Consider the following 14175-nt stretch of genomic DNA (forward strand, 5'->3'; position numbering starts at 1 on the left):
AGTAAAGATATAGCTAGCCAAAAGAGACCTTAAAGCGGTTGCCACAGTGACTCTACTGTAGGAACATTTACAGGTAGAAATGGAGGCTACAATGCTATAAATATGAGCAACAAGTTCAGGGTCTGGCTAATGGGCTGGAGTCGGCAAACACTCACTTGTCATCACTTTTATTTATTTTTTTGCTAGCTTTTCATTAGCATGCTATCTGTGCAGATGCTTGCAAGTTGTGTTATGTAAGTATAATGCAGCTATTTCTGTCCTGCGGGCGGTTTTCAGTATTTCAGCATTCTTGTCCTTTCGTGCAAGAAAAATAAAAAAAATGTCCGTATCTTTACTCTTTAAAAGTTGTACACCTCCTGCAGGCAAACTGAATTCAGCTGATTGTATCAGGAGTGCAGGGGAAGAAAAAGGGACGTTTGTATTTGTTGTTGTTGTTGGGCGGTTTTTAACCGCCAGGTGAACAGATAACTGAAAAACCTTTTGAAGTGCAAGTATAATAATTAATTATAAAGTAATAACTGTATACATACTGCATTACATTACTTCCTTACTGAAAAATTACAGAAAGATGATATTTTGGAACCCTGAACATTGCTGTTAAATGATCTGAGGTGAAGGATGTATCCTTTAGCCTAGTGTTAGCTGGAATTTTCCTATTCGAGCCCAGTGTGTTCTTAGCAAAATTCTATTTACAAGAATGAATGATTTGTCTACATCATACTTTTGCTTCAGCTGAGGAATCATTTCATGTCCGTTACTGAGAGATCCATGACTGGGACCATGAGCACTGACCTCCGGCTCCTGTCAGGAGAATTAGCGCCAAGTGGCCCGGGAGATCGAGCACAGGTCTGTGTCAGGATGTAGAGTGGAGGACACACTGTCAGTTGTAGGACACACTGACAAGCTTGGCTGCAACAGAGTTCCTAAATGTCACATCTGCTTGGCTTACATGGCACCGGGAAGTGCTTGCATTTCTGTTCTTGTGAATAATAGAGTATATTGAGGTAGGATCAGTAATAAGCAACAGTGACCTCTGCAGAACTGACAAGGAACAATACCTTCAAAAGTAGCGCACAAACTTGTGGTTATTGTTTAACAACGGTATACGTTTGAAATGCCACATTTTAAAATGTGAAAATGCTGTTATGTAGATATAATCAATCTACAGATATACCTGTAGCTGCATCAAAACCCACCACTGTCACCCGCTGCCCACTTAAAAACACACAGAACATAAAAACTGCAGCATCATTAGAGTTTTTCTCTCTGTGCAGACATGTCGCTTAACCAGGTCAGTGAAGTGGGACAGTCTCTTTTAAAAAAAGAGGACAACAAGGGATAATTTCAGTACACTGATATTTCAGTGTTTAATTGAAGTCATTAGCTGTGTGTACTTAATTTTGCTTGTCATGCTTTGTCTTCATTCAGCTGTCTTCCTTTGATGCACCACAAATAGCTGCGATTTGTGGGACCACTCAACTCAGCAAATGCATGAAATTTTAAATGTTACACATGGAGCAGGAAATTGTGTGTGTGTGTGTGTGTGTGTGTGTGTGTGTGTGTGTGTGTGTGCGTGTGTGTGTGTGTGTGTGTGTGTGTGTTTGGAGGGGGCTCTTGGCCAGCCCTGGCTGACCCTTGTTCACCTCTTTCCTCTCGCTCCGCCCTGGATGAGTTTTCTCCTAAACATGTGTGCAGCTGTCAGCTGGCAAGTGTTTGTGTGAATGAGTGAGTGTGTCTGTGTTGTCTGTTTTGTGTGTGCTTTGGATGCAGATCATTTTCATATTTCAATTAAAATCTTTTCCTCTTCTGGGGACAAAAGAAAGGGGAAAGAAAAGTTGCAAGAATTTACAGAGTGTACTGCCGAGGCACTGATCATTGATACGAGCATACAGAGAAAGAAATGAACACACAAGAAATTCACTCAAAGTTTAACATTTCTGGGCAAAACAAGGGTTTTGTGCTCTTGCAAAGCACAATACTGTAACAAACAAAAGAGCTATAATTAAATCCCTTTTTTTGTTTTTGTTGTTCCCATCATCACAACAGACTAGTTGTTATGCAGTCATAATGTTATTGGCTTTTCTTACGTACAGATTGGCTTTAAAGTTTGCGGTTGCAGATTTTCTAGATCAGCCAATGGATGTTTGCTAAATATTGCTTCAGGTGTTTTTATAAAAGTGATGCCAGATTGAAAATCAGCCTGTTTATTAGTCTGAGGTAAAGCTGATCATGTCTCTGGTGACAACATCTGGAGGTTACATGAGAGAGCTGTTGGCTCAGTCCGTAGAGACAATCACCGCCTCTGTTGCAGTCTCTTTGTCTCCTCCTAAAACACACAATTACACATAAACCAAACCATAATCAAGTCCATGTCTATATATTACTATATTACTGACTTGTTTTTTTTTTTTTTGTCTTTCTCTATTTTTAGCTGCGGCTCCAAAGTTAAAACCGATGAAAAATCCAATGATAGTGGACGAGGGAAGCAAGCTCACAGTTAGGTGCGAGGCCACAGGAAACCCTGCCCCTACCTACAGATGGTTCAAAGATGGCAACGAGCTGAAGAAAAGCAAAAAAGTCAAAATAAGGAGCAGCAAGTGAGTACAAATCAAACACCGAGTACTGTAAACCCAACATAGGCGGTACGGTAAAAGGTTCTCCGTGGGTGACGTTACTGTCAGCAGGCAGGGCTGATGCAGTTTTCCTCCTCTTTTCTTTTTTTTAATAGTATTTGGGATTATAAAGGATAATTCCTTCGTTGAAGTGCACTGTAATGACTCAGTGATCCAGTTAGCGTTTGATCCCTCCTTTTATTTAACTTTCTCATTCAAATAAAAAGTTGCATTTCAAAGCAATAGATCATATATCTAAGCACTCAATGTGGCAGAAGTGCAAGTTAGCACTAGTCAAGTTGGTTTGGAGGAGTGCACCCGGGGGCTAATGTTTTATGTAAAGCTGAAACACACAGGGTTATGTCGCTGACTTTTTCCTAGCTAAACCAGCTAAACCTGATAAAACTGAGGGTGAGCTACGTCTGCAGTAGCTGTTTTCTGTTTCGGCCCTCTTCAAAGAATATATTATTATTATTAGCAATACAAGACTATGATATAGTGGCCCTCATATATATATCTTTTTTTGAAAACCCTACAAATTATAATTTTCTTTGTTTCTGATTTTCTTTTGCACGCTGTGCAGCCACAGTTTTGTTACTGCCAGCCTTTAGACTATTTTTGGAGATCACACATAAATTAGCTTTTGAACAGATCAAAGGTGTGGAACACTCAGAGTTAAAACTAGCTCTGGGGTTCAGGTCGCCCTGTGGAAAGCTTTACAAATGCCTCTTTCATAACAGCAGTGTGGGGGGTAGGGGAGGATGCTTTATTACCTTGTTGTAAATTAACATCAAAAATACCTGATGGTCTGGGGTTCTTTTGTAATTATCCTTTTTTTTTTATTGATTTAAAACATCATTAGAAAATAAGAAATACCCAAGGGAAGAAAGGAAATATGACAGTTTTCTGTGTCCTTGTCCTGTAATTACTCACCGTGGCTACTGTTGAGCAAAGGTTAAAACTTAAGGAGGCCGCGATATAACAATATCGACGTGAAACAAAGCTACAAAACAACACAGCAGCTAGTTCTAACATATTGTTCCACGGTTTCTTATTAAAAACAGTCCTCCCACTCTCCAGAGCAAGTAATCATGAATCCTTATTACAGAAGAGCTGGTGCCGTGCCCTGTCTTGCACCGGCACCCCTCCCTCAGTATTTCCACTTGTTGCCTTCACTTGCTATTTCCTCCCTGCCCTGATTCCCCTGACTCAGCTATGTGAGTGTTGTCACCCACAGGAAAAACTCCAAAGTCCAGATCAGCAGAGCAAAACTGGAGGATTCTGGGAATTACACATGTGTGGTGGAGAACCTGCTGGGAAAGGACAACTCCACTGGCACTGTTAACGTCCAAAGCAGTGAGTACTGACTCCTAAGCAACAGGCAAAGCGGCACAGATGTACTGGCATTGTTGTTGTTGTTATAACTGTTCTCCTGCCAATTGAGAGATCCAAAGGAGCCATTACAAACAGGCATGCAAGAAGAGTAACACGCATGAAGAACAACTGTCCACACATGTGGTTTTGGCCTATTAATCAGTGGAAAACAGAATTGCACTTTGGGGTGAATGGAATTTAAATGCAATGTATGGTGTGTTATCTCCTTTCATTCACCATTCTTCGCTTGCAATGCAAAACACCACAAAACTGTACTGCACAGTGTCTTTGACCGTCACTGACATGCAGCAAACGCAGCAGACTACAGATGTAGATCTGAAACATAGCTTGACAGAATATGAGAGTTGTAAAAAGTATCTTCAGTGTGTGTGATAGAATTGAACAGGCTTGTTTAGTAGTGGTAGTGGTGTGTGTGCATTGCAGATTTTTGCAAAGTATTGTATCAGATGAAAGAGTTTTGATAACAGCTGCTTCCATTCAGTGGGTTAGTGAGCTTATGTTTGTTCCTCACAGTACGGGTAGCGAATCTTTGGCTGCTGTGGGGAGCTTGATTTTTGAGTAGATGAATCGAATACATTTATATATCAAAATATAAGAAAGAAAGAAAGAAAGAGTTTTAAAGACCTTATGTTGCTCTGCATCCTTTCAAGAAAGGACTTGATGTTATCTGATGCTGGACTGTTAGAGATCTATATGGTTGTCTGGCATGCAAGAGTCAGAAACTGTTGGATGTGCTTGAGGAAATCCAACTTCCTCCACTGAGATCACCCGGCTTTTCTGTTTGTAGACTGCTGAATAATGGCGCAAGACTTTGATAATGTGCAGGCATGAGCATGCGACGAGAATCAAGTCAGCGCAGATAGTGATTGTTTAATCAAACCTCTCGTGCGTGACGGCATATTTTTATTCACGCTATTCCGAGTGAGAGATTTCCTAGTTTACAACATCCACATATTCACTATTTTTGAAGAATGAGTGACTTAAAAAGTAAGGTTCCTCGTGCCACACCAGTGGAGATGTTCTCGTTATTGCTGACCTTCCAACTGGGTGATTTCTGTACTCATCCCATGCTGATGGAGGTGTAAATGGTGGGGAAAAGGAGGGGGATTGGAGTTTATCCATCACACCCTGTCCTTGGGCGCACTCAGGGCACAATAATCACCTCCACCTTCTTGTTTTGCATTTGTCAACGCCACCTTTTAGAGCTATTGTTTACAGTTAACAGACTTAAGCTGAGCTTCATTATTAGAGCCTTTTCAGATAAAGAAAGGACCCATTGTGTTTGGAAACACGGGGATTCTCAGGGGTTTCAGCATGCAAGTTTGATTTCCAGCAAACAGTTGCGCCAAAAAGAAGTCCTCCGTATTGTGTTTAAATGGGGCTTAATATTGCATCTTTCGTTTTTAAAAAAATTCCTGACATATAAAAGGCTTCATTTGAGATTCACAACCAGATTGTGTGACTCTCACTATATTGCTTGTCATGAGATTTGGCTCTTCTCCAGCGCAGTGATATATTCCTTTGCACTTATGTGCATTTAATATTTAAAGGGTCAGTGATGCAATACATACTGCGCTAACATTTATGAAAAATTAATTCGATAAACAGTAGTCAGTTTAATGGCAAGTAAATAGGAAAGGTCAGATCGTGCTTGAGACCCTAGGAACCCCTGGTGGTAGCACCTGTTTGATCGAGCTTGCGAACATGTGACTGGCGGCACATGAAACTGTATATGATGATCTTAGCAGACGAAAAGAGCTGGTGATGCAGCAATATCAAAGGTAATATAATATCACAAAGCAATGAACATGTGGGCTGAGATGTACAATAGCCACAATGGATAAAACATGACTGAACACCCGACAGTTCCAACTTTAAGCTAAGCACGATAGTATCTGCATGTGTCAAAGCTGAGGTTAAAGCATACTTCTTCATTGAATCTCAAGTCATCCTTTTCACAGTTTTGTCGCTCTTTTGTCTTTGTGTTCTCGTTGTGTTGTTATCTGTTGACGCTTTGTCATTTCCTTAAATCACTCCTGGATATTCCAACAACGGCATCACTATATGTCCTTTCATGTGCCACGATCACTAGATGTCTGTCTCTGTGTGTTTTGTTTTTGTGTGTGTGTGTGTGTGTGTGTGAGTGTGTTTGTTCATGGTTCAATAAAAAAAAAAAAACAGTCCCATTATGTTACAACAGCACATCTCGTTCTGTCATGCTTCGGGGGAGAAGGCAAGACAGGGCGAATCAGGGGTGATATGTCCATAGGCAGTGGGAGTGCTTAACTGAAAATACATATGGTATTAAAAGGAATTGGAAGCAAGCAGGGCATGTTGCTTTGATTAACATGCTGGTCTTGTGAAAGGCTGATATTAGCAGATGCAGATAAAAAAAAATGATGCATTGCATGTTGCAGGGAGTCTCTGGGAAATCTATTTCCCTCCCCCCCCAAAAAAAATGTACTGTGTAATTTTGATTCGGATGCAGAGAACATGCAATCTGTTTAGACCGAGAGCTGTTTTCATTGTGAGGTCATAAGAGAAATGGCCATTGTGTTAAAGGGCTGCAGTGGAGTATGCTTGCCTGCTGCAGTATGTTGCAGAAGCAGCATGTAGCCGCAGTATTATCTGTGTATGTGTGCCTTCCAGGGAGGGAGAGCGAGGGGAGGAGGTGCAGATGTAGATGGACAGAGTGAGCTAAAGAAGAAGATAGCGTGGATAAAGGAAGGAGGGCGGGTTGTGGGGAGGGGGAGCAAAATGAGGGAATGCATGACAGAAAGCAGACAAAGACATTAGGGTAGAGGGCAAGAGGGAGATACAGCCAGTGGAAAAGAGAGGCAGACAGTGAGGGAGAGAAAAGTATGAAGAGGAAGACATGAGTCCGCTCTGTTGCAGAGGAGGGTTTCACACCCATTTTAGAATGCAGTTACTGCTCTCCAGCTTTTGTCCTGAGCACCTCCGTACTGTACCTGACATCTAGATTCAGCGTGTCTTTCCTCCTTGCCTGTGGTGTGTCTCTAACAGTATCTGGCATGCAAACAAGCCAACACTGCTTGAACTTATTAAGGAGAAGACAGAAAGTGAAATCCGTAGAGCATAGATAATAAAGTCAAATAGCAGCTCAGCACGAGAGCATCATTCGAGCGCTCGCACATGGATACAGTGTGCGCCGGGCTTTGCCTGCCTGCTTGTCTGTTCTGGTGAACAGACACTTTGGGAAACCAGCACTCAGCTCCACCACATGGTGAACACAGGCCACCACAACCCATCTTTATCTCAGTGGCTCACAGTAACTCCTGCACCTTATTCTTTGCCAGTTGTGTGTTATACATTAATATGTTTTAAAGTAAATGAAAGGACCTTTTCAAACGTTTTCAAAAAGCTTTTGTGGATCACCACAAAGGTTTTAATCGGAAGACGCTACTGTACCACACTTAACAAAACATTTTTTTCAACCCGTCTTTATTGGTACAGTGTTTGACTTGATATGCAAAGTAGCAGGTACAGAAGGAGTGCCAGGATATGACGCATTCCCCTGAGGTGTTGCCAAAGTTAAAAGCTATTGTTCTGTTCAGTTAAAATTATTCTTACGAGAACCACGTCCACTTGCCATAGAAGGAAAAAGGAGTCTGTATATATTCCCATATTACACAGAACAGCTGGTCATGACTCATCACAAACCATATCGATATAAGACAAATGTAAGACCCATGTAATGTCGAGTCGAGATGTGGACCATGGCGTAGAAACTGCTGCGAGCAGAACCTTCCTTCAAACTGAACCCCTTTATGCATTTGGAGGCATGCAGCACATTGTGGCTTCACGCCAGCCTTGCAGTTTGCCAATAACATTGATTGATTGGACTTGTGTGGGGATTTTAGTCATGTCTTTTTGTTAGGGCAGCAGAAGAGAAACACACACCGATTAAGTGCCAGTTACTGTACAGTTATTCAGCACAGATGGTCGGAGGGTCTGCTGAGTTGAGTGTTTAAGTTGCTCGTTATCAATGTTTCGGTCTTAAGTCCCATTTAATACTTTCTCCTTCTCTTTGGCTCCGTTTTAGCTTCCTGGGAATTTTGAAACATTAGTTTAATCTGCGGACCAGTTTTTACATACTTTTGTGAGGCCACATGTTTTATTATTTGTGTTTGCGCCAACTTTGGCTTTCTGACAAAATGCACAACAGTGTGCAGCATATGAGCAACTGTGCACTTCCTGGTGCTTTGGAATATCATGTATCCTTTAAACAGTCTCGGTGACAATTGCTGTCTTTTTGAGCATGATGCTTTCCGCCTTATGCCCAACCCCCAGTGCCAGGGACCATTTGTTGTCCATGTGGTCTGACCTCTACCCTGTAATCAGTTTGGCATGGTGAAACCTGCTGGCATACTGCCGAACAGTGTTGTATATCATCCGCTGTTTTCCATAGGGCCAGCATGAAGGAGCAACACTAGTCAAAGTTTGCTCAGCTCCACGTGGCTTCAGATTAAGGCCTCCCATTATCCTACAGGCTGCTGTGTTGTGATAAGCGCTTGTGAGACAGCCATTTGTGTCTGCAGGCTGCAGGTCACATCCTTGGGGGGTGCTGTGCGCAGCTCCGCTGAGAGAGTGTGTGAGCGTCCAGGAATGTGTTGATGGAAATCACAGCTGAACGTACGATTCCTCCAACCTCAACAGTCCTGCTGAGGCCCACCAGCAACAATTTCGCGCACACATGCACGCACGCACGCATGCACAATGCCCCTCAGCCCCTACCCCTTCCTCAACCCCACACACATATAAATGTGCGTAAATGTTTTGCGTGTTTTCACTCCTCATTTTGAAATCACATACTTGCATTCCTGCTGTCAAAGAGAGGGGAAAAAAGTTGTTGGCAATCTCAAATACTCTTAATAACTTAAACAATTGAGCAAGCAAACGAGAACTGGAGCATCTCTGCAGCCCCGCGTTAAGCTTAATTTACAATTTGTTGCATTGTTAAAGGCTCAAGAACTCGAGCAATTACACCCCAGTCATCCTGCATCTGACCTCAAGTCAGTACAGAAGGCTACATTTACTCCGTCACATTTGCTGTTGCACATAATTCACCTGCAGAAAATATGCTAATATATAAATTATTGACTTGTTGTGATTATATGAAAAAGCTCCTGATTGGTTGTTATTTGAAGTTAGCTAAAACGGACAACAAGACCAAATACGGAAAATACACCAATAGCCCTTATTCACATTCAGTGTTAAAGCTTGGTGATGATACAAAATATTGATCAAAGTCTATCAAAGACAAAGGTTTACGATACGTTTAGACAGCCATTCCTTGGAACCGAAGGCCAAAATTTTCCCGAGTTGTAAAACAACTTTATAAGTTACATAAGACATGATTAACACAAAGCAATAAACACGAAACCAAAAAAAAAAGCTTTTTCTGTTTTCTTCCAGTAAGTTAATATGTTCTACATAAGTGAATCATTACAGTAAGTACCTCTTTGCACTGGATAAACAACAACTTCCTTCACTCCTTCCATGTCTTTCGATGGTCAACTGAGTAAAAGCAAAACTTACTCAATCCTACTACGCAAGCGAAAAGATAAACTCATCTCTAGTGACGCTAAAGGATGTTAGTTGTGGCCTCGGATGAATGTGGAGTATCTGTAAGTCGGTCAATTGTATTGATTGCTGTGGCTAAAGCTACAACCATGTCTGCAGGAAACGGGCCTTCACATCTGCCAAGCTCTCTGTATTTACAGGCCACTGGAGAACAGCTTGTCAGGTTCTGTGGATCAAGCTGCTCGGCTATTAGTCATACCCACTTTTTTAAAACTATCCAGGAGTCCGGGGGTCTGGACAGGCGTGTCTCTGAGGTGGCCATCTGATTGCGCCAGAATCTCCACAAAATCAAGATCAGGTCCAGGGCTCTGTACAGCAAAGAGCGTGTTGTAATCTAACATATAGCGGCAAACACACTGCCTTATAGAAGACTGCTGTGGTTTTAAAACGCTGCTGAATGTTTGATTTCTTCGATGAACACAAACGGAAGGAAACAATCCTGATCTTGTCCATTTGGAAGTAAAACAACAAACTTTCTGAAGTCATGCTTGCCATTGTCTACAGTTTTGCGTGCAGCAGCCTGCAGGCAAATTTACAAAAGCCGTTAATCCAGACATATAAAAAGAATCGGGATCTGCATTTCCTCTCTTTCATGTGTTAAGAAACCTGTTTTATCAAATGAAAACAGATTGTTTGTTTTGCTGTCTGACATTACGACTTGACTTATGACAGCTCGAGTGAGTCACTTGTTTTCTTATTGCACTCACAGAATCATCATTTTATCTACGCTGTGGTTTGTTTTTGTTTATTGTTAAAGACTTTTTGTATTAGTGGACAGCATCCGGTGTGGTGAGAAGTTCCAGACTAAGCGGAAGCGTTTACGTCGCGAGAGGATGAACACACTCTGCATCATCTAGTGATCACAACACAGCTCGTGTTATGAATGGATGAGTGCATGCGTACGGCAGTGGAGGACTCGAATGCTGCTTCCAGTAACATCCAAATCATGAATATCAAGAAAATTCTTGGAAACGATGCCATCATTCTTTTGCTGGTCTTTTGGCACCTTCTGCACAACATGCATACCTGAGCCCAACCACAGCAACCACTGTGAGGCACATCTGTAAATACTGCCTCAGATCTTAGAGTATATCAATTTTAACCAATGTTTGGGGGCTTCTCCTGAAGTTAATCTGACAGAAGACGAGTTACGTTTTGCTCCTAAAACATAAATCAGCTCCCTAATCTGTCAGTAATTCATTGCTTTTTGACAGGGACTGTGAGTTATTGGCTTTCATATGTACTACGTGCTAATGTCATGGAGAAGAGGCAGCTGTTGGATCCTAACATCAGAATCTGTGAAAAATTCGTCAAATATGTTAAAGAAAACACTTTCTAAAAGTCCCTCAATGGATTAATATATTTTGCTTGATCTGTCACTTCACTTTAATCCCCTCTGATCCAGGACGATAAGTGGACGTCCTCACTCAGATCTTTGAAAAAAACAACTAAGTTATAAAAAAATCAAAACACATCAGACTTCTGAGAATGTCCGGTAATCTCACTGTGTTATGTGGGACAGTTAAGCCGTTAGTGTGAATGAGTGAGGATATTGCTATGTGTGAGGAAGGAAGCAGCTGTTACACTTGAAAAGCTGAGTGATGTGAGCAGGTGACACAAGGTTTTCGCTGTGTGCAGGGCTTTGTTAACTCTTCCAGTACCCTGGGACCAAACCTATCTGAGCCTTAATTTGATAGCATAATAAAAGAATCTCTTTCAGACCTCCTCAGCTGTGCTGGTGGTCTTTTTCCCCCTGATGGAGACCCCAACTGTGCAGGGTGACTGGGCGCCGTCTTCTTCTTTCTTGACAAATCACTAAGAAGCACCTCGGAGAAGAAGTGATTGTCTAAAAATGATGAATTTCATTTTCATGAATTTCATCATAATGTGCCGACAGAGTAATGACATTAAGTTGCCTTAAGAGTCCGTTGCGCAGATGTGTTCATTCGCATTAAAACAAAGTCCCTGCTCCTACTCTTACCTGGCATTTTTCAGACTGGGGTCAGACTAATTCAGGGGTGTCTTCTGTTCTTTTTAAAGTTCTCTTTGAGTACAAGAGGAACATATATTTACCATTCCATTGCGTAAAGCTCAGAGTAACAGTACTATAGTTGCCACAGCTGTCTTTAATCTTAAACCTCCCATTACTCCATCGTGCTGCTTCCTTTTGTCGGACACTCGGCAACTGTATTCATCGTGTGTTTGTCAGGGTGAATAAGTTCTTTTACCGGGGACTCTGTATGAGTAGTGGGTGCAGCAATAGTGTCATCAGCGTTGAAACCATTTCCTCCTAAGTGTGTAGGTGTAAACAGAAACTGCCTCTCTTTAGTCAATGACACACTCACAGTGAACTCATCTTTAGTATACAGAGGGCAGCCTAAAACAAAACACACTTGCTGCGTTGCCTGTTTTCAGGACATACAGCAGGTGTGGGTGGTGTGTGTGCATGTGTGTTTATGACCGAAGGAGGGCTGCTGTGTGCTTTCAGGCTTTCGGGGAATAACCGAGGGAAAACCTTTAGTCCTAACAGCTGGCCACTACTGTAGCTGTGAGTACAAGACCCAAATATGGAGCTGTGGTATATGTCTTCTATATCTGGTACAAGGTCGCAAAGGCAGGCCTACCTTGGAAATGAGGGCCAGCTGTTGAAGGTGAAGGTAAAGGAGCATATGGATATCTCACACTCTGTCCTTTTAAAGCTTTACCTAATGTATTTTTTATAGTTGACATCAGATTGATCATCTGAAATTGTGGCCACTTCCAGCATTTATGACTCATAATAAATAATAGATGGAATTTCTGTTTGTGTAACACGTTTAAGTATATCGATTTGATCGGTGATTATTTTTCATCGAGCGCCTTTCAATCCGCTGCTTAAAACTTTATAAACACTTCACAGCGAAATCAGTCTCGCTTCATTACAAATAATTGCATTTGTTTCGTTCTAACATGTTACCTTCGAGTTGTAAATCTGCTTTTTTCCCCCAACTTAGCTGTCGGAGTCGCTGCCTGTCGGGTCTAAATTAAAGATGTCAGTGACTCTAAAGTGGATATGCAGTGTGCCCTAAAGCCCTGTGGTGTTTTCTTGTTTGTTTGTTTGTTTTTTATGTCACCACAGGTTTTTTCCCCCGATTTGAATCTTTGTCCACAGAGTCCTCGATGCAGTAAATTCACAGTGACGCTGAAAGCTTTCTGAAGAGTTAGCCCGTTGCTCTTCCTCACCTTTTGATGCTCATTTGTGACCACTGTAGCCATGACTACAGGCTGAAAAACTCAAGGATGTGGTAAACAACAGCTTCTCAGCCCAGAGTTGAAAAAGTGAAAGCCACTGGCATCCCCACACTTGGATTGTGAAAGTGCCTCGAACGCCACCCTGACTCTGATCTGAGCTGCCCATGAGAGAATACCTTTGTCCTTAACCGCGGCGCGGAAAACCCCTCGTGCTGCCCTGTTGCCAGCTGCACACATACTGGTGCCCGCCAGTGACCATAACAGCGCCCGTTTGTACACCATTCGCGCACCATACCCTGTCTTTCCTAAGAGCTCTTCGCTCCCTCGCAGTGCGTGAGCAGCTGTTGTGCAATCACATACTATGTTGCGCTTTGATTTGACTTCAGCGCTGAGATGATTGAGGCAGGCAAGACCAGGCAAATCAGCTATGTGACTGAAAAATGGTAATAGGAGACAAGAATATAAAAGAAGACACACTGGTTGTGGCAGTGGCAGTCTTGCTGAGAGTGGGTGGTAGATTAATGTTCCTGGCAGGCTCCATTTTGTTCATTTCTAAACATTCCCGTTTCGTACTGAAGGAGTTTGAATTGTGGATAAATTTCCTTTGAAAAAAAAGCTTTAAGTGCATCGCCATTCATAATGGGCTCTTTCTTGCATCTTACCTACAGTAAATAGTAATTTAATTCCTCTTTGGACCTTTGACATGAAATCTCTTGCTTATTTTATACTTTGTGCAAAATGCTGGAAGGCACAGATGCTTGATATTGCCACTGACTGGGTGTGGCCATATTGTATGTGTGGAAGTAGCATGCTTGGTTTTTGTTGGCTTTGGCAAGCTGAAATATTTTCCACCTAATGATCCTGTCAACAAGCCTTCTTTTCTCGTTCTCTGCTCTCATCTTCCCTGCACTACTTCTGTATCCATCGCTCTTTGTCCTTCTCATGTGTCTCTTGTTTTCTTTCATTGCTCCTACATTTGTCTGGGCTTGAGCTCCTGTCAAAATATGTTGTGGCTCCAAAGCTGAGCGTGAAAACACGTATTGTATGCATGTTTTTTTTTATTATTTAAATAGACACTTTTTTGTTTTTAATTGCTATCTTTTATAAATATTTGTTCGAGCAGCAGATCTTTATTGTAGCATTTGTGAGGTCCAGACATTTATCTTACTTTCTAGGCTCATTTGTCTCCGGTCGCACCTTCTTTAAAAGTGTAATGCTGCTATTCAGTACAGCCCACAATATAAATAGCTAAACTCTGCAAATATTTTTTTTTCTTCTCGTCATTCATTTCGTTAAACCTCACTGGACATTCTCTGTTGCCACATCAGACACG

General features: G+C 41.9%; 1 protein-coding gene across 4 annotated transcripts in view; it reads left to right on the forward strand.

The window, feature by feature from the left end:
- Positions 1-14175, forward strand: part of LOC146509824 (pro-neuregulin-2, membrane-bound isoform-like) — a 77486-nt gene that overhangs the window by 34000 nt on the left and 29311 nt on the right. For all 4 annotated transcript variants that reach the window (XM_085173935.1, XM_085173934.1, XM_085173936.1 and 1 more), the window contains exons 2-3: positions 2432-2597; positions 3850-3968. In XM_085173935.1, the coding sequence (XP_085030061.1) occupies positions 2432-2597; positions 3850-3968 (285 nt within the window). The remainder of the gene's footprint in view (positions 1-2431; positions 2598-3849; positions 3969-14175) is intronic.

This window comes from Neolamprologus multifasciatus, chromosome 10, assembly GCF_963576455.1.
Source record: "Neolamprologus multifasciatus chromosome 10, fNeoMul1.2, whole genome shotgun sequence".
NCBI lineage: Eukaryota > Metazoa > Chordata > Actinopteri > Cichliformes > Cichlidae > Neolamprologus > Neolamprologus multifasciatus.